Source organism: Cottoperca gobio, chromosome 7 (genome assembly GCF_900634415.1).
Source record: "Cottoperca gobio chromosome 7, fCotGob3.1, whole genome shotgun sequence".
NCBI classification, from domain to species: domain Eukaryota; kingdom Metazoa; phylum Chordata; class Actinopteri; order Perciformes; family Bovichtidae; genus Cottoperca; species Cottoperca gobio.
The window spans coordinates 2,379,362-2,399,641 of record NC_041361.1 but is presented as its reverse complement, the minus strand read 5'-3'; the positions used below and the strand labels follow the sequence as shown (position 1 = coordinate 2,399,641).

The 20,280-nt window shown below is 43.0% G+C and overlaps 1 protein-coding gene across 1 annotated transcript; it reads left to right on the top strand.

Annotated features, from left to right (window-relative positions):
- The first annotated feature begins 193 nt into the window (after positions 1 to 193).
- On the top strand, positions 194 to 16,789 carry mical1 (microtubule associated monooxygenase, calponin and LIM domain containing 1). The gene is given in 26 exon segments (XM_029435240.1): positions 194 to 304; positions 1,032 to 1,117; positions 3,238 to 3,535; positions 3,916 to 4,123; positions 4,287 to 4,394; positions 4,525 to 4,620; positions 4,807 to 4,962; positions 6,089 to 6,189; positions 6,431 to 6,688; positions 7,053 to 7,168; positions 7,889 to 8,015; positions 8,336 to 8,414; positions 8,626 to 8,696; positions 8,698 to 8,774; positions 9,464 to 9,654; positions 10,641 to 10,747; positions 11,046 to 11,102; positions 11,189 to 11,444; positions 11,687 to 11,754; positions 12,028 to 12,727; positions 12,847 to 12,974; positions 13,068 to 13,181; positions 13,672 to 13,765; positions 14,026 to 14,119; positions 14,394 to 14,467; positions 15,418 to 16,789. Coding segments are annotated over 24 exon segments (3,732 nt in total). The 5' UTR covers positions 194 to 304; positions 1,032 to 1,117; positions 3,238 to 3,277; the 3' UTR covers positions 15,612 to 16,789.
- The last annotated feature ends 3,491 nt before the right edge of the window (positions 16,790 to 20,280 follow it).

The window sequence follows — 20,280 nt, the reverse complement described above, 5'->3', positions numbered from 1 at the left end:
CTTAAATTATTATTATTATCATTATTAATGATATTATTATTACTTTTTATTATTGTATTACTATTATCATTGTTCTTATCGGTATCGTTATCATCATCATTATTATCTTTTACACATTAGGTAGCCTACTGATATAAAGAAGAGATAGTATTCATGTGTATCACTCATACATGATGCCCTCAGGACAGCCATATCATCTTCCACACCCGGTTGTCACGTGCCCCCAGTGCGCGCTTTGTGTGTGTAGAATTACCAGAAAGTCCCGGAAGAGGCACCGCTCGTGCAGTATCGGAGCGAGATGCAGGTGAGCCATCTCGCGCACTCTATACCTGTAAACAAAGGAGAGAGAAAAAACATGGACACGACAGCTAGGATACAGTTTGAGTGACACCCGGTACCAGCACGACTTAAAGCCGGTAATGTAACTCCAGGACGTGTTTCACGATGCGACACTCTTAATATTTAATTTGTAAGTGTGTCGTTGTTGTTTTCCATTGTGCGGTGACACCTTTTTTTGGCCATTTCGTAAGTTGTCTTGTAAGTTAAAAGTTCGCTGGTGTTTTTATTTTTATTTTATTTATTAGCCTAACTATGTGCTGGTGCTTTCTGGTGACACACAGTGTATGTTAACTTCCACTGTGAAATAGTTCTACATGCATGTATGAATGTGTTTGTCATATGTAAAGCATATAGTCTGTGTTTACACACATGTCTGCTCTCATAGCATTCTCCTAAATCTGGCTGCTAGCACTTTTGTAACATGTTGTGACTGCAACCTCAGTGCCACACCTTCCTATTCATTTATCAGCTTCCTATCATTGTGAGGTCTTTCATTTATTGTGAGAGGGTTAATGTTTAATGTCTCACTACTAACCGTGGATGTCTGCTGGAGCCAGATAAATGGAGGAAATTACATATTTGTATTTGATTTCTTCTCCTCCTTCGATCCCTCTCATTCTCCCTTCTGGTCCCTCTCTCTCTCTCTCTCTCTCTCTCTCTCTCTCTCTCTCTCTCTCTCCAAAACCTGCCAGGCTGGAGATCAGCGTGTGATCCAACATCCTGATGCACACACAGTGTTACCAAAGACACCGTGCAGAGAGCTTACACATGTATTAAGGTGGGTCAATCCAATCCAATCCACAGGCTCTGAGGAAAATTAGGTCAATTCACCTTTTAAATCCTGGTTGCTTGTGTCCCTGCCTCTGTCTCGTCTTGTCCACGCAGCATTCCTGATTTGTCTCTTCCCTGGAATTGCTTAACACAAGTCAGATGATGATGAGTGTGTGTGTGTGTGTGTGTGTGTGTGTGTGTGTGTGTGTGTGTGTGTGTGTGTGTGTGTGTGTGTGCGTGCGTGCCTTTACCACAGATGACACTTTATTCAGCATGACCATCTGCAAACTATATTAAGCAGTGTCCCAACATGGGAATAGTTTATGCTTTTATGTTTGTGCTATATTCTCAGTGTTAACTAGCCTGCGCAGTGCACTGTAGCTTCAGAACTAAGTATAAATACTGCAGCCTCCTCGAGAACGAGATAAAAGACGATCTTCCGAGTTATTTTTAGTTTTGACAGATTGTCTCGTCTTCACAGGTCGTTTTCATTCTTGCTAAATGCTGTTTTACTCGCAGAACGCTGCACCCTGTTGGGAGACTTTCACCTTGATGCAATCTTGATTAATCATTTTCAGACCAAAGGTAACTCTACTCTGTACATGCCAGGAAGTTTTCTCTTTTATCGTCCACATTGCAATTAAAAGGTAGGGAAACGTTTAATGACTTTGAATATCCCTCGTGAAATTCTGGTCGCATTAAAGCTGGATTATGTTACCTCAGCTATGCTTTCATGTTAAAGCCTCTATGTTGGGATAGTATAATGTGGGCTCCTATGGAGTCTCCAGCATTGTTTGCCTCTGGGTTTATTGTAGGTAGTAACTTGTTTCAGTCATTGCAGTCAGGTTCACAAGCGCATGCATGCACACACATGTTTCAGTGACTGTAGTTATAGACTCTTGGTGTTAGGTGGAGGCCAGAGGCTGCAGATTTAGCAGCAGAGAGGAGTTTCTAAATGTTATCACCAGGAAGTGGTTAATGTGTGTTTGTTACAGGAAATGTCGACGACAACATGTATATTTCACACAAACTGTAGTGTGTGTGCATTTCTTTTTGCGGCTAGAAAAGGGTAAAGATGGCGCTTCAAACTGTGCTTTTATTGTTTCAGTTTGGTATTTACCGAATAGATTATCGTGCTGCCAACAGTTTCGGAAAATAACCCACCTTAAGTAAATATTAACTTAGATTGTGAGTTAGGAGCTCATATTGTTTACCAAATGTTTCTAATAATAAGAAATGTCTAATGGAATTACTTGCTATATTTGTTTTTAAAGATTGCTTAGAAAGTTACTGTATTATCATTATCATAAGAAATGCAGAAATTAATTCAGTGTTGCTTCCAGATTCTCAAATGTGATAATTTGCTGCTTCTCCTCGTCTTACATTTTAGTAAATGTAATTTCTTTGGACTGTTTGTTGGACAAAGAAAGACATTTGAAGGTCATTTGGACTTTTTTTTTAATGATTTATACACCAAACCATTAATAGAGAAAATGTTCTGCAGGTTATTTAATGGAGATACACTTCAGTTGAAGCCCTACTGCTTGTGTTAGTCTTCTCATTACACTGAACTGCATACATTTACCATAAGTGTGACTCTTATGAGCAATACAAGACGTTCTTATTAATGTTGGATACTCATTTCAATCCTATCAGCTTCTAGTTGTTCTTGTTTGGTTCAGTTGTTCCAGCCCAGACGTATGGAATGAGTTACATCCTCACTTTGTGTTTAAGACGTATGTTTCCATTTAGCTGTGGGCTCTAGTGTACTGAAACTATTGACAGGCACACACACACTCACACACAGCAGGCGGTGTGTGAGAATGACACATCAGCTGTGAGCGGGCTGTTCGGTGCAGGGCAGTCGTAAAAAAAGAGGTACAGAGAGCCGCAGAAACCGACATTGAGGAAGTTAGTAGTGACTCAGCTGACTAGGTGACAAAAAAAGTCCTTCACATTTAAACATCTGGACTATAATAAGAAGAGCGTGCGGAGGAGACTTCCCATAGCACCGAGGGTAGAAGATGTTAACAAGGACTGTGTAACCCTTTGATCCTTTACACTAATCCTCCCCCCCCCCACCCGCCCCAGTTAGTTAGGAAATTCTAAAAACCTCTTATTTCACAGTTAACCATCAAACCCAGTGACCAAAGGATCATCCTCCACCATGGCGAGCCTGAACCCCGTCAACCCTTCGCACGCTGCATTTGACCTCTTCGTCCAAGCCCAGCGTTGTAAGGATGTGAAGCACCACTTTGCTGCGCTCTGCAAGCAACTGGACATCGATCCTAAGGACTTCAGGACCTTTTACATCAAGTTAAAAGAAAAACTAAACTACTGGAAGGCCAAAGCCCTCTGGACGAAGCTGGACAAAAGGGCATCGCACGCAGATTACAAGCAAGGAAAAGCCTGCAGCAAAAACAAGGTGGGGGCTTTTTCTGTACTTTGAAAGATCGTGATTGTGGCTGGCTTTGGTAGAAGAATCTTTTATATTAATAGTTTAATTATATATAGTTTAGTAATAATTGATTGGGATTCATCATGCTGATCAGATTGAGTCCTTGTTAATGGTGCTTTCCTGTAGGATGAATATAATAATCTCCAAACACTGTAAAAAGTGTTGACGCCTTTTAAAACTTCATTTCAATCTTGAAAAACCTTTTTTTTTTATTATGTTTTATTATTATTAACCATGTTTTATCGTGACTCATGGTTTAAAAATAAATCGCTGCCCCGCAGGACTTTTACCAGATTTCCTCATCGTCTGATTCCCATCTTATCCTGCGTGCTGTTTGTCTCTCTTAGTGTCTTGTGTTGGGGGCCGGGCCATGTGGGCTGAGAACGGCCATCGAACTGTCGCTGCTGGGGGCTCAGGTGGTGGTGTTGGAGAAGAGAGAGTCTTTCTCCAGGAACAATGTTCTCCACCTGTGGCCTTTCACCATTTGTGACCTCCGCGGGCTCGGAGCCAAGAAGTTCTACGGCAAATTCTGCACTGGGTCTCTGGATCACATCAGTGAGTGACGAATGATTTTTAATTTTAGCATCTGATATGGGGGCGGGGGTGACTATGACATGGATTTGCTGCCATTAACCTTCTGTTTGCATCACTGACTGTGTTGTGTATCTTGAATCACACACACACATTTCCGATTTAAAAATATACGTGTTGTTTTCAGGCATCCGTCAGCTGCAGTTGGTTCTATTGAAAGTGTCACTTCTCCTCGGGGTGGAGGTGCACACGGGAGTGGAGTTTCAGGGCTTGATTGAGCCCTCGGGAGAAAACGGTACTTCCATTTGTCAACCAGCAATCCCTCTCCCTCTAGTTCTGCGCAGTACACCGTGATCACTTGCTATTATGAACCAGCTGTGTGTAAACAGTGAAGTTATGGTCGTAGTTTGATGTGTTTCTGACAGGTTGGATGGCCAAGCTGCAGCCTGCGTCTCATCCTGCTACAACTTTCCAGTTCGACGTCTTCATCTCCGCCGGAGGAGGCAGGTTCGTCCCCGATGGTGAGAAAAACGCACTGTGAACCAATTCTGTTTCTACTGTTGCAATTGGGGACAAACAGAGCTGCATTTAGACATTTTGCAAGACCTTGCGGTTATACACAGTCACAAACTTCCTCTGGTAGCCAAATTTAACAAACAAGCCTTCATCAGCCCAGTTCCCTCTTGTCTTCTTACCCAAACTATCAGGTTTTAAGCATAAAGAGCTGAGAGGCAAGCTGGCTATCGGCATCACAACCAACTTCATCAACAGACACACGGCTGAAGAGACCCAAGTAGCAGAGATCAGCGGTGTGGCCCGCATCTACAACCAGAAGTTCTTCCAAGAGCTGCTCACTGAGACTGGTAGGTGGTAGTCATGTTCAGCTGGATGGAAGAGGACATCTTGATTTTGCAGTGATGCAACACTCTCTTCTCTGTTTCAATAAAGGGTTCATACCTCAGTGCGAACATGAATTATGAAGTAGGGTTACTGAACCATAACATTTCTAATAAGAATACCAGCGCTCTTATTTTCATTTTATTGTTCTCCTGTTGTGCCTCGCTGAACGCAAGCCTCAGGGCATGAAATGAATGTTCGCACTGTCAGACCGGGTTCAATGTGAAGTGTGAGAAGGGTAGCGAGGCCGTTAATCTGTGTTGCAATCTTCAGTTAATTTCCTGTGACTGCAGCATTAACCCTTATGAAATCATTCTTCCTTACTGACCTACTCCGCACCTTCATTGTGTACAAACCTTACAGGAATCATGTGTGTGACCTTTATAACCCTGATAACACTCGTTATTATTCACTCTGACCTGCGTCTCCACCTGCTCCAGGAAAACATATGCAAGCAAGCTAATGATACAGAAATATACGTCTCTTAAATAACCCACGTTCTTGATGTTAGCTCTCGCTCTCTCGCTCGCTCGCTCGCTCTCTCTCTCTCTCTCTCTCTGTCTCTCTCTCTCTCTCTCTCTCTCTCTTAACCCACCATGCTCTCTCTCTCTCTCTCTCTCTCTCTCTCTCTCTCTCTCTCTCTGTCTCTGTCTCTCTCGCTCTCTCTTAACCCACCATGCTCTCTCTCTCTCTTAACCCACCATGCTCTCTCTCTCTCTCTCTCGCTCTCTCTTAACACACCATGCTCTCTCTCTCTCTCTTAACACACACCATGCTCTCTCTCTCTCCTCTCTCTCTCTCTCTCTCTCTAACCCACCATGCTCTCTCTCTCTCTCTCTTAACACACCATGCTCTCTCTCTCTCTCTCTCTCTCTCTCCTCTCTCTCTCTCTCTCTCTCTCTCTCTCTCTCTCTAACCACCATGCTCTCTCTCTCTCTCTCTCTCTTAAACCACCATTCTCTCTCTCTCTCTCTCTCTCTCTCTCTCTCTTAAACCACCATGCTCTCTCTCTCTCTCTCTCTCTCTCTCTCTCTCTCTCTCTCTCTCTCTCTCTCTCTTAACCCACCATGCTCTCTCTCTTTTCCATTCCAGGTATTGATTTGGAGAATATTGTCTACTACAAAGACGACACCCACTACTTTGTCATGACAGCCAAGAAGAAGAGCTTGCTGAAGAAGGGGGTCATTAAACAGGTGAGAACAAAACATCTATAACCAAGAACAGGTGTGATTCTTATTGGCACCAACTTCATCTCTGGCCAGAATAAAGAAACAAGCCAGATGGATGAAACCGCCATGCAGCTGCTCCAGTGTGAAGAGATACACTGTCAGTCATCTCCTGTTTCTCTGCAGCCTGGCCCATTAGCTCCAGCAGTAAACCCAGTACAAGACATGTCACTGCCATGACTCATCAGATCTCACTCTGTCTCTACAGGACTACAGCGATGCAGACGAGCTGCTGGCTCCTGCAAACGTGGATCAGGAGGCTTTGTGCTGCTATGCCTATGACGCTGCCTCGTTCTCCACAGGTGGTAAACTGCCTAACCTGCAGTTTGCTCAGAACCATGCCGGTCAGCCAGATGTGGCCATGTTTGACTTCACTTGCATGCATCGTGCTGAGAACGCCTCTCTGGTCAGGGAGAGGAGGGGGAAGAAACTGTTGATGGGTCTTGTTGGAGATTGCCTGGTGGAGGTAGGGGACAGCATTTTTTTGTGATGTGGTGCAAGTTTCTCCTTTGTTTACATTTGAAGCCACCAGGCTCCAGAGATGGTGATCAGTTGATCAGTCCGCCACTTTGATCTAGACTGAAATATATTTCAATAACTATAGATTCATGGTCCCCAGAGGACAAATTCCTGACTTTAAGTATTGCTAGCACAACATAGACTCGCTGTCAGATGATGTAACTGACCTTTCTTGCCCCACTATGAGTTTTTAATAGATATTTATCATCTTGAGCTAAGATGCAGTCTTGAAGCAAGCATTGAATGCATATTGCAATTGTAAGTTTACTTGTAATGTGCTACAATGAGTTCTTGTGCTCTGTTCTCTGCAGCCTTTCTGGCCTCTGGGCACAGGCATTGCCCGAGGGTTTCTAGCTTCTTTTGACACAGCGTGGATGGTGAGGAGCTGGGGCATGGGGGTCCCACACCTCAAGGTCCTGGCCGAGCGGTGAGCCGGCTTCATACAATACAGACAATCGCATTTCATCTTTACATGAGTAATATCAAGAAAAACACACCCAAGTTCTTCTTCCTGTTTCTTCACTCCCTAGCATATTCCTCTGTTGTGTTACCTCATGTTTCACACACAGTGAAATCTACTATCTATGATGTTCGGCTTAAACGCAACTAAAATAAGGATTTAACGTTTAGAAAAGGAAAGGAAAATAAAGAATAAGGATGTAGTGCCAACTTTCATTAGTATGCCTGTGGATCTCCTCATTAGCAACACTTCCCATCCTGAGATAATTACTGTGATGGATACTTGTTTTGATTGCAAAGGTATAAAAAGAATATTTCACTGTGATTCATTTATGTGACAAGAATAAAACAACGAGGCTTCTGGTGTTTCACAGAATGTTTTCCCGTAACATGTGGCAATTTTAAGATGAAATGTGTTTGTGGTGTCCAGAGCCTCCTTGCTTATTTCCAACCACATAAAATAAAACAAATTCACTGTGGTGTGCATGTAGATTAATTTAATACCCGTTTTAGAACATTTCTAACATGTTAAAGTTATTTTGAGGTCAAGACCGTGTACGGTGGAGTGATTTCTAAACCCAGCCAGTAACATCATCACACTCTTTTATTAGTGTTAGGTTCATTTTAGTGCATCTCTGTGTTTCCTTTGCTCTTAATGACCTTTTTTATTTTATCAACAAATGTACAGAGAAAGTACCTATCAAGTCCTGTCCCAGACCACACCAGAAAACACCATAAAAAACTACGCCGGTTACAGCATCGACCCCAAAACGCGGTACACGAGAGTCAACCTCTCCTCCATCCAGCCCAACCAGGTCAGGACTGTTCTCTTTTATTTACTCAACAGAGATTTGAATCAGACAGTTAAATCATCGTGGAGCTTATAGTCCAGCACAGTCTCATTAAAGTAAAGCAACATAGACAGATTTAAGTAGTAGCTGCTCCTTAGCTGATTTGGTGGTTTTGTTATTATTAGGGTTTAAATGGCTTACAGTAAATAACAACAAGTGTATTTATTGCATTAAACAACATCTTTACATGCTTAACAAATCCTGCTATGTTCCTGTTGGATGAGCTGCTGAAAGGTTACTTTATCTGGAACTGTATTGACTAATGTACCTGCCACTTTATTCAGGTGCAGCATCTATATGATGTTGATAAATCCAATCCATCGTCCAAGAAACAGAAGAACAGGTTTTCTTACATGCGTCAAGGTGAGCTCCTCTTCATCGTGCCGGCACTCGATGCTTTGGTTATATTTAGCCGTGTGGAGTAAAGGTGGCAGCACTTTGGGGTCAACATTGACACATCATCACAAAAACAATTCCCTCACAGCAGATCTCCACAGAGGGACTTTCTTATGACTGTGGAAGCGCTCTGGTTGTAGAGCATCGTGTGATCAGTGCTCTTTGTTTGTCCCGTCAGATTCCGTCAATGGTTTTGAAGAGTTGTTGAAATGGTGCCAGAAACACACCACGGGTTATGAGAGTGTGAACTGTAAAAGATTTCACCCAATCCTGGAGGTCTGGGCTGGCTCTGTGTGCGCTGATCCACCACTTCAGACCTCAGCTCATGTGAGTCGCTCCACCGATTGTAGGATTCTGTATTTTATGTATTAACACATTATATGTGATGGTCATCTTTACAATTAACCCTGTAGACCAAGGACCCCCAAACTGGTGTAGCGTGGTGCAGGGACCCCCTACTGTATATAGAAGAGGCTTGAAGAGCCTCCGTGCAACGGGGGGGGTGCTGTTAGGTCTGGGTGAGCTACGTGCGGGGTACTCACCCCTCTCCTATCCTCCACTCTCTCTGACTGTAGGTGTGTCGCCGCCCTTCGTAAAGTACAGCGGAGGAGGGAATGTGCAAATCCCCCAAAAATATATTTAATTTTTATTGCTTTATCTACAAACAATTTTGCGATTGCGACTTCAGTACCTCCTGTTGAAGAACTATGCTGTAGAGCAGGGGTGTCAAACATACGGCCCGCGGGCCAAAACCGGCCCACCAGAGGGTCCAATCCAGGTTCATAATGTTTTGTAAAAAGATAGTTCATTAAATGGACTTTGAACATTTTCAGAATGTACTTTGCACTAAGACGAAGGGAAACATTTGGAGTTGTGGTTATTTACAGGTTATTATGCTGTGATGTTACTGGTCCGGCCCACTTGAGATCAAATTGTGCTGCATGTGGCCCCTGAACTAAAATGAGTTTGACGCCCCTGCTGTAGAGTAATCCCTAGTGTTTGTAATTCCTCCACAGTGACATGTCCTCCCTCGATGAGTCCGGCGCTGTTCACAACAACCAACTGGCCTTCAGCATTTTGGAGAAGGAGCTGGGCATCCCACCTGTCATGTCTGCCAGCGACTTAGCCAACAGTAATCAGATAGACAAGTTGTCCATGGTCCTCTACCTCACCCAGGTTCAAAATGCCTTCACTGTGCCGGCAAAAGGTAAAAGTTTGAATGTATTATTTGCGAGTGTAAAAAGAACCCTAACACTTTCCAAATGACCACAGTTAATGTTTTAATTATTTATGTCTTTTTGTAATGATATTTATCTTCTGGTAAATTATTTCTGAACATAGTTATTGGTGACAGCAGCTTCAATCTTACGTAACTCTGTTGCTTAGACACTGCACAGCATTAGCATCCCCCTAAAATGGTTAGGTGCCTTCCCACTGAAATGTGTCTGGTGTTGAGAAGTGATTAAATCACTGCTGTCTCTTTAAGAGCCTGTTACCCAGAATTCATTTGGCTTGAGTGGCTAGTGCTGTGCTCTGAGCAGAGCCAGCCTCTACTGGTTGTGCTGCTCTCCTGCACTAAGCCAGCCGAGCAGCAGCAGACAGAGCAAACGGTCACCGTGTGGCTTGTCAGGGTCTGATGGCAGCAGGATCTCCTGCAGGGGATCTACTATTCCAACACCGAGGGAGGGTTTTCTCCCGGCTGTTTGTAGCAGAGGTATATTTACGGTCTTTGTAGCATGAGGAGTGTGTGTGCAGCGTAAATGTGAGCCCAGTGTTTGTACAGAATGAGCTGAAGTGGGTGTGATAAACGCTCTCCGTGTCTGTGATGCTCTGCTGCTCTGCCGACTGATGTGCAGGCAGGAGGGAGCTGTCATTCTCCGGTAACCTTATCTGAACGATGAAAGGATGGGAGTGGTAGTCAGAGCAGGAGCTGAGGAGTGTTTTTTTATGTGGATTGACAAGTTAAATTCATCTGCTGTGGCGCTACAGAAAATACAAGTAAGAGGGATTCTGTCTCCAACATATAAGGATGTACCTTGAAGATATTTAAAAAAGCTTCAATCAGGATATTTTAAGCTGCTGTATCCAACGCTGCAAGTAGGCCAACAGTAACGTTCAGGTGTCTTCAGGTTTGCAGCTGAATCTGGTGTGTAGCCTCTCTGACATCTTTCTTTCCTTTTCTGTGGGCTACAGACCCTGCAGCCTTCCTGTCGCCGTCCAAGCCTCTGACTCTCTCCCAGACACAGTCAGCTGTCTTCTTCCTGAGCAAGCTGAAGCACAACTCTCTGCAAAGACGCAAGGTACGCCCACTGTGACTGCGAGTTCACTGTTTACACAGCACCCAGAAATGTTTGATAAAGATGTTTTCAAACACACTGGCTTGTTGGCTGGAGTTCACGTCTGGGCCTCCAGCCTGTGTTCTTGTCTGTGACTCACGTCTGTGATTTTTAGGGGCAAGTTGTTAGATCTTATTTCAAGTGTTTTTTTTTTCTTAGTCGGTCATTCAAATGGTGTGAATGTCTGTTTTGAATGTTCCCCACATAACAAACATAATCAGGTCATTTTGTTGGTTAATAGTTTTTCTTATTTTCTCTGCAGGACAAGCTGGCATCTCAGAAAAGAGAGCAAGAGACGAGGATGGGAGATGAGGACAGTGTGAGTTGTGTTGGACGCGTTCTGTACTAATTCTTCTCCTTCATACTAAATGTTGCTTTACGGAATTTAAACCTTTTTCTCCCCAGACGGTGGTGCCGCCTGCGTCCCCTGAGCTCAGCCCTACACCTGAGCCTGAACCTGAGCCTGAACCTGAACCTGAGCCTGAACCTGGTGCTGGTGCGTCGATGACAAACAGTAAGGAGTGTTACTTCTGTAGTCAGAGGGTCTACGTGCTGGAGCGCATCAGTGCTGAGGGCAAGTTCTTCCATCGGAGCTGCTTCACCTGCCATCGGTGCGGCATCACACTCAGACTAGGAGGATACACCTTTGACCAGACTACAGGTGAGTTCTTCATGTCCTCTTTTGTCAAAATAATAAAAGGAAGCTTGTTTACAGTCAGAGTATAAAGCACCTTTTGGTATTGTGTGTTCTCTCAAACATGGGTTTTGCTACAATAAGTGAAGCTTATTCATTTATTTATGTAATTACGTTTCCATTAAGACTGAAAGGACATTAATCATTCATCAAAACAGCAGTTTTTCCACTCGTCTCCTTTATTGTTTCTGTCTGTGACGTCCCCTCAGGGAGGTTTTACTGTGAGCTGCACTCTGAAGAGCTGGAGCTGGAAAACGGGGCAGAAACATCTTGTAAGGTGGGTCACTGAGCAGAGCAGATGTACCACTGTTGCGTGCGGCTCCGTGTTGTCGCTATGCCCGTGTTACACAATCCTCTGTTGCATGATATATCGTGCTTCTGCTGCCTGGTCTGATGCCATCCCCCTGCAAGGCTCACTCGCTCGCAGAAGTTACGCACAACTAATGAGACTGGTTGTGTCAAAGCGTATGAAGCCTTAAGATCAAAACATATTAAACGGGGATTTGTGCGTTTTCTTATTTATTTATTTCAATGCCATTTCTGTATTCAGGATAGCGAAGGGACAAATGAAAAGAAGAGGCTTTCCAGTGATGATTATACACCATCTCCCTCCGATGAGGAGTATGAGCACACTCTGGACTGTGGTCCTTCTTCTCCCACTGATCCTCCATCTGAAACTGCGGTAGCAGCGCCCACTGAGGAGCAGACGGTGTCCCATCCTGTCCCCAAGCCCCGCAGATCACAGGTCACACCGAGCCCTCAGCCCTCTGCTCCAATAGCGAAACCTCGCACAGTCCACCTCTTTAACCCCTCCACTCCAGAAAGACCCCCAACCCCTACGAAAGAGATCTCCAAGGCAGCTCCGGACTCCCGCCCGAAGCAGTCACTTCGAAAGCTTCAGCTGACCGATGAGGAGAAAAGCCAACTAGTGAATCTTCAGAGCCTCAGCGTGGACTCGGACTCGGAGACCCCCGGTGGATCCTCCTCCTGCTCCTCTTCCTCGGCAACTGCAGGAGGTACAAGCCCTCCTAAACCAGAGGGCCTGGATGGGCAAGAAGAGGAGGGCTACTGGAGTGGGAGCACCGCGGGTCACATGCGAGAGAAGAGGAATCGACGCTGCTTCAGGCGGAAAGAGATGCCGAGCGGGCAGACGAAGGTACGATCCAAATTTTCCCCGTGGAACCTCTCTTCCCCGAGGATCAGCAGAGACACCCGGCTCAGTGTCCTTGTTAATCAGCCAGGGAGAGTGGGTAAGTTCAGGACACTTTGATCTTTGGTTGAGGAAAACGTTTGCAGGGGGGGGGGGGGAGAACCTTTTGCTGTGTGACACTCGTCACAACATCTTTCTTGCATTTCTTTTTCCCCACAGAAACAACATTCAGACACGCTCACAGCACCTCCGAAGAGGGCGTCGATGGAGACGACGACGACGACGACGACGACGATGACGATGATGAGATGTTTGAGCGAGATGACGTCGACTTGTTTAACGAGAAAGTAAGGAGAGGAAAGGAGCCGATGTTTTCAGTGTGCGTGAGCAGCTACATTTTAACCAGCAGAACGCTTACAACACTGACACTTTGTCTGTAGTTTCAGACAATGCCATCAGATCCTGTTGAGGCTGAGAAGATGGAGCTGATGAAGATGAAGACACTGGAGCGGAAAGCCAAGATGAGCGAATTACAGCGACTACGCAAAGCCCAGGTCAGCCTCACACGATGCACCGCTCGTAGCTCATCTGTTTTATTGGTTAAACACATTTTACTTCACTCAATGAAGGAATAAACAACGTTATAGCTCATAAATGTTTCCACACATTTCTTCCGTTTCTTTATATTATTTTTATGCTAAAGTCAAATTTAATTCCTGGTTGATTTGGCTACCTTTCCTGTGGCCTCTTCACAATAAAGGTCAACCATTATGACCACCAGTTGAACGCTTTTAATGTGAAGCAGCAGCCGCAGTGGGAAATGTTTGGTTTGCATGATGAATAAGTTAATGAAGCTCTCACACGGCTGTGGGAACAGTAAACACTGAGGCTTATATAAATGAAATAAAAGCAGGAACAGTAACACTACACATGCATTGTTTCCTGTGAATTCTTCGTACCAACAATAATCATCATTTAACTTTGAATGTATTTGTCAACATTAAGCTCAAGCACCTTTGTTACACTTGTGTCTGTGGTTCTCAGTCCATCCAGAGGAGACTGGAGGAGATAGAAGTGACCTTCAAGGAGTTGGAGGATAAGGGTGTAGTGCTGGAGCGAACTCTGCGAGGAGAAGCTGGTGAGACGCATTTCCAGAGAGAATACTTTCTGCTTGTATATATTGATGTGGTGTCAGCTCACATGGAGCAGCCTCTGTAAACCGAGAGACGCACGTTAGCCTGAAGGCTACAGACACTTACATGGATGCTGTGTCACATGCAGCATATCTAGAATCTCCATAAAGACGTCGTCTTCCTCTTTTTATTACCACCTACTTCACAAACAAACATCACACGCAGATACACAAACACTGTCTTCTTCTTCCTCCTCCTCCTCCAGGCAGCAACGGCTCTCCTGAAATGATCGAGCATTGGATCCAACTCGTCCACGAGAAGAACGCGTTGGTGTCTGAGGAGTCCGACCTCATGGTGGCGTGAGTGTACATCCGTAAATTAAAACTGTGATGCACAGCTGGAGCCTGGTTAGTCACGCCGGGAATACATCAGAGCTTTTGTGCAAAGAAGAAGTGACAGCGTGGCCACACGACAGCAGACTTCCACAGCAAAGTGTTGACTGTTTTTTTTTTCTCAACTTGGTAGCGACTAATATTCTTTACACTCAGACTCTCCTTGTAATGTGGCCTCGTGATGACCTGCAGCTACAGCAGGATGCGGGCATGACTCAGCCGATGTTTGTTTTTCTCTCAGGTCTCGGCAGCTGGAACTGGAAGACAAGCAGAGCATGCTGGAGTCGGAGCTGAGGAAGTACATGGAGCTGAATGGTGTGTACTTTGCTGTGCTCACATAAGCACATTTGTTGCTGAAGCTTCTTGAATAGGCCTATTGATTTTGAAGCAGTTAGAAGAGAGCAAGCCAACTTGGAAACAAGCACTAGTTGTGTTTAGCCAAGGCTGATAATCATTGCATGTTTCTCTTCTAATGAGAACATCAGTGCTTTGGCAACGTGGCTCTGTTAACCCAATCCTGTATACACTGAGGGCTCTCTGTAGTCGGACGGAATATATAGGGCGATGTTTGTTTATGGAAATTACAATATGAAAGAGGGGAGGTCGTAGATATTTACCAGTTTAACACCAGCTCCTACAGAGAGAGATGCATTATGGGTTGTTTGTAGACTTCATGTCAGTTTGCTTTTTAGTCTTTTGTCCCTTTCCTAAAACAATAACAAATCTTGTTGAATGGAAACTTTGGGGAAACAATTACAATAAAAACATTTATGAGGTGATACGCAGCCATCCTTCCTCAGAGTTTACAGGATGAGCTTTAGACACCACGTGTGTTTAATGTTCCTCTGCGTTGTGATGCAGCACTGGTTGTTCGTTGTTCATTTAAACTTGCAATAACTGGTTTTGTTGGCCACTGGGGGGCAGCAGAAACAAACACTGACGCATCATCACCTTTTTAAGTTCTGCCTCACTTGTTAGCAAACAGCTGCTCATTAACATATCCAGCAGACACAGAGCAGAGTCTGTCTGCAGGTAGCGTACAGGGAGATTCCTTTTTAGCCTTTTCACAGAAAATAACTGTCTGAAATGCTAATGAGAGCGGGAATCTAAACAATACATCTGTGACCAGACAGATAAACGAGGAGCTGAAACTCATCACGACGAGCAACCCCCCTTTTTTTTAACGTTATCTTCACATTGTCATTGTTTTTTTATAAGGATATATTGATTATAGCCGCCTTAAAGTTTGCCTGTGTGTTCATCAGACAAGACACCAGAGCAGAAGGCAGAAGAAGAACGGGTCCTTCAGCAGATGATCGACGTGGTGGACATGAGGGACTCCTTGGTGGCGTTCCTGGAGGAAAAGAGGCTGACTGAGATAAGCGAGGAGCAAGAGGCCTTCTCCATCAAGGAGGCCAAGCGGCACTCGACCGCCGGAGCTCAGGTTCACTGGGCGTAAGGCTGACACGCACACACACAATAGCCGGCATGAACCTCTATGTACTGTACAGCAGATGCCCTCGCATCTACTGTATGTGAGACTTGTTGCTTTCCGACTTGAGATTTAACTTTTGCAAAAGCCAAAGATGATACAGAATTGTTGTGGAGGGTAACCCACCACAAGCGGCCCCTCTTTGTACAACTAGGATAAAGAGTCGAGGCTTATGGGCCAGACGATGAGTGAATATCTGTTGCAATCCGGCCCCTAGAGGGAGACATAAGCCCGGGGATCTGAGGCTTTGAGTTGATGCGTCCAATACTTCTCTGGCTAAGCCCTGCCTGCCGTGTTAGTGGGTTCACAGCAACAGACCACACATGGAAAAGGAACCCTTAATGTCTGCTGCACTACTAACACCTCACAGCAAATAATCAATACCCAGCCTGGGACTCGGCCTGGTTTTGGTGTCAGAAACGTGTGACTTAAGTGCAAAGCCAAGACTAGTCAGCATAAAATCACAGCGGTGGGGAAGCTGCAGCAGCTGGCTCCGCAGCCTTCACACAGAGATCTAGGTTGAAAGCACAGGATGGCGGTTTTTTTTTAATACTTTAAAGAATAAGTGCTACTGTTCACAATGACATAATACACATATAACTATGTTTAGTATTTGTATACTGAATACATCCTAGAGATATGTTGATGGAAGGAAAAAAACGTAGTTTTAAAATGTTAGAATTCAAAAGTTGCGTTACAAGTATTCAATTTTATTATCCAGTTTACTTTTCATCGATGGATTTTATGGATTCTGTAGCGCTCCCTGCTGTTCACCATGTCCTTTTCCCGTTCGCACGTTGGATAGTTAATCTCAGGGGTTGATCGTTCAGTCCTCTTGGATCGGAGTTGGGTTTTCACCGTTGGCCTTCGACAGTCGGCCGCTCTTTAAGTGGTGCATTATATTAACAAAGGGGATTTAACGGGAGTTTAACAGCCGGTTCATCTATTTATAAATGCTATCTTTTATCATTTGCAGGTGTTCCTATTCATGTGCTGGCAGAATAGCTAAAAATCCAGACAAAGACCAGTTTGTTGTTAGTGAGAAGGAGCCTTAAACATTCATTGTTCTGCTGCCATTTTGTGCCACCTGGACGGCTCTTCACATATATCAAATAAAGATCATGCACTTTGATGTTTTTAGTTTTCATGTTTTTGATGTTGATTGCTTGTAGTCCTCCCAGCTGGTGGCCTTTTTATACAACTACAGTGCTGTAGTTGTATAAAAGCTTTGACTGCCCGTGCTGTTCTAACTTCTAACCCCCAGGACGCACACTTGTCCCTCGAGATCAGTGGTTCCTGACCTTTTTCCTAAAGGCTCCCCTCGTCTATCATTGAGTAAACTGACATGTTTTTATAGATAATTCATATTCTATATTCAATGCATAACAATAACAGTGCAGAACAACTGACAACCGGCAGGAAGTCTGTAAAACAAGCAAGTTGGATGAGTTTCGAGCAGATTGTATCCTGTGAGTTTTGCCTCAGAGGAACATTTAATACAAATCTCTGTATTATGTTGTTATTTTAACAATCATACATACTTAATAGGCTTATCTTTTGATAAATTATGTGTGCTGCGTACTTTACTAATGCAGGAGGAGGCTGTTTAGAGAGGGAAAGCTGTGTGTGTGTTGACTAACTTATAAAGCCTTATGATGTCAGGAAGGAAGCCTATGTGCAGGACGAGCGCTACTTCTTTATTCCCTGAAATAAAACCTAAAGGTGAATGATTACAGGAGATGATTAGAAGCGTAATTAAAAAAGATGTTTATCGTGTAACACAGAAAGAAAGCATGCTGTTTAGCGCCGGGGACTGATTGCTTTGTACAACCTTGATCGTGTGCAGGTATCACACTCGCACACTCGCTTCATGCACTGACTTCACTTTAATCACGTCACGTGAGCAGTGAACTGGTTTACCACCAATTCGATTAATTTATGTAACTCATTAGAAACACCTAAAAATAACTCTGAATTGTTTAGTGGATTTAAATCCTGATTATTTTTTCGCTGAATGATTTGTTGACGGCCTGTCTGAGTTTAAATGTCTTCTTTATGTGGCAGCTGCTTCACTTTAACATATCTGGTTATATAAAGCATCGAACATTCACCTGATCCCGTTAGTGTAATCCCATTGACTTCCAGTTAGTCGCAATGGATCCTAAGAGCCTAAGGCAGCGTTAATTGTTTTGTTTTTTGTCTGAAGAGAATGGGGGAGCTTTGTTTTGCATCTCTTTAGTGACATAACTGAAGAAGAAGAAAGTCTTTAATAACCCTGCAGGCAGGAACCGTTATTATTGTCTCGCTCACGGCACCTCGCAGAGCCCAGGATGTGAACTGGCACCTCTCCAGCTACCTGCCACCAGCCCACACTCCGGACCCGGTCCGTGCGGGACGTGAACCGGCCACTGGTCCCCCGAGGCAACACTGAGCTCGGCTGGAGTCGTGTTTAATAACACCAGCAGGGTTAACAAGTTCCAATGAACCATGTTGGTCTGTTGTAAGCTTGGTGATGAGGTAAGGTGTCGATGTATCATCATTCTGTACAGGCACGACAAAGAACTACAGTCTGAAATAATACAAAAACATTATAAGCAAAATGGATTTGAATGATCAAATCAAATGAAATACTCATCAGTTTATTTTTACTACTTTAGATGTAACGTTACTTAATTAGAAGTATTTTAGACTACTCTAATAGTGGTGGTACATTTACTCAAGTATTGTACTTGTATACAAATTGAAGGTACTTTACTTAAGTCTTTTGTTTTCGTGCCACTTTCTAGAATTTTACTTTTTACTTCACTAAAATTATTTGACTGCTTTAGTTTCTAGTGTCTTTATTTATTTACAATCTTTAAATCTTTACAAGACAGAATTTAACATAATTAATCCATAGTGAAAATAGTTCAACTACAACAGAAGAATCATGGTTTTACATTAATGCATGAGTGATAATAATCTAATGATATAATAAGTCACTGGAAATGTTTCTACTTTTACTTTAAGTAAGTTTTCCTGATTATTTTTACTTAATTAAAGTACTTACTGAAGTTCTGCTTTTTACAGTGTAGTATTAAAAGTTATTCCTACGTATGCTTCCTCCACCACTAGGGGTATAACTATATGTTTTTAATATATCTATCTGCTGTCATGTCATTTCCAAGTCTTTGTAATTGTCCTTTAGTGCGGCTCAAACGCTCTCTCACTGCCTTTTGTTTACATCTGTGGCTCAACGCGCGTGCAGATTAATATTCATCATCGCACGAGCAGAGAGTCCGGTCACTGTGTACTTAACGTCAACCTCCATGTGTGGCAGGTGAAAGGCACACCTGTTGCAGATTAATACCTAAGCCTGTTAAAGGTTGCCTGTGAAGACCCCTTGTACTGCACCATGCTTAGAGCCTAATGCTGCGGTCATCCTCGTCTGTAGCTCAGGTGTGACATCTCTGCTGACATGCAAAAAAACATCTAAATACATTTCCAACGACTTCCTCTGTAGCACTTTCTAATAAGTAACACATATTAAAAGTGGCTTTCTTCATGACTCATTTACCAATGCTTTGTAGGTCATTCGTAAGGCATTAATAGGAACATCTTTTGGGTTTCCAGGTTATATAAAAAATGTCTCTTGATACCAAAAGAACGGCCTATTTAAAACTACATTTGATTTCTTAAGCCGGCTATTAAAACACTTATTAACACTTAAACCTATATACTTGACTGGTTTATTGCTAAATTAACCTTTATGTTTAATAATGCATGACAATAAAATGTATAACTGCATTAATCATGAATCAAAGTAGATTTAATGTGGCTTTTTGACACTGATTAACATAAAAATACTTTTTTAATATCAAAGTAAAAACAGATATTAAATGTTTAATGTAAGTCGAGGCATTACCTAACCCTTACTGACCCTTTTATTTTGTCATTTAAGGGTGTTTTTCTCTTATTAGTGTGTAAAGAAAGCATATTAAAGCTACTTTAATTCAATGTTGTTAAACAATAAAAGATAGAAATGTCCAATTTAATTAAAGTAATACTTTTGTTTGTAATAAATAATTAACCAATGATTTATAGATCAATCAATAAGGTTAACAAATCCCTTTTTATTTGGCTAATAACTATTATAATGCTTTGATACACACTCAGTTTATTAGAGGGGTTCCTGCACCACTTAAAGTGCCAACAGTAAAAGTGTTCATTATAAAAGAAAAGTATATTTTATTATTGGATTATAATTATTAATGCATTAATGTGTTCATCACTTTAATGTTGCATCTTAATAAAGTGTATCTTAACCTACATGAGACATTATGTGTTGATTATATTTAGTATTTTTGTATCTGAATCTAAAGTAACTAAAGTTATCAAATAAAAAATGGAGTAAAAAATACAATATCTGCCTCTGAATTGTACTTGCAGTACAAAATTACAAAAATACTCAAGTACCTCAAAACTGTACTTAAGTACAGTACATGAGTACATGTACTTAGTTACATCCACCACTGCTACATGCATTTCAAAATGCTAATCATATCAGTGCTGTAAAGCCTGCCAAACTGACTGCGCATGCGCGTGCCACTGTTGTGAATGAATCGTGCAGGTTTTTGTACAAGCTGCTCATGTCTGC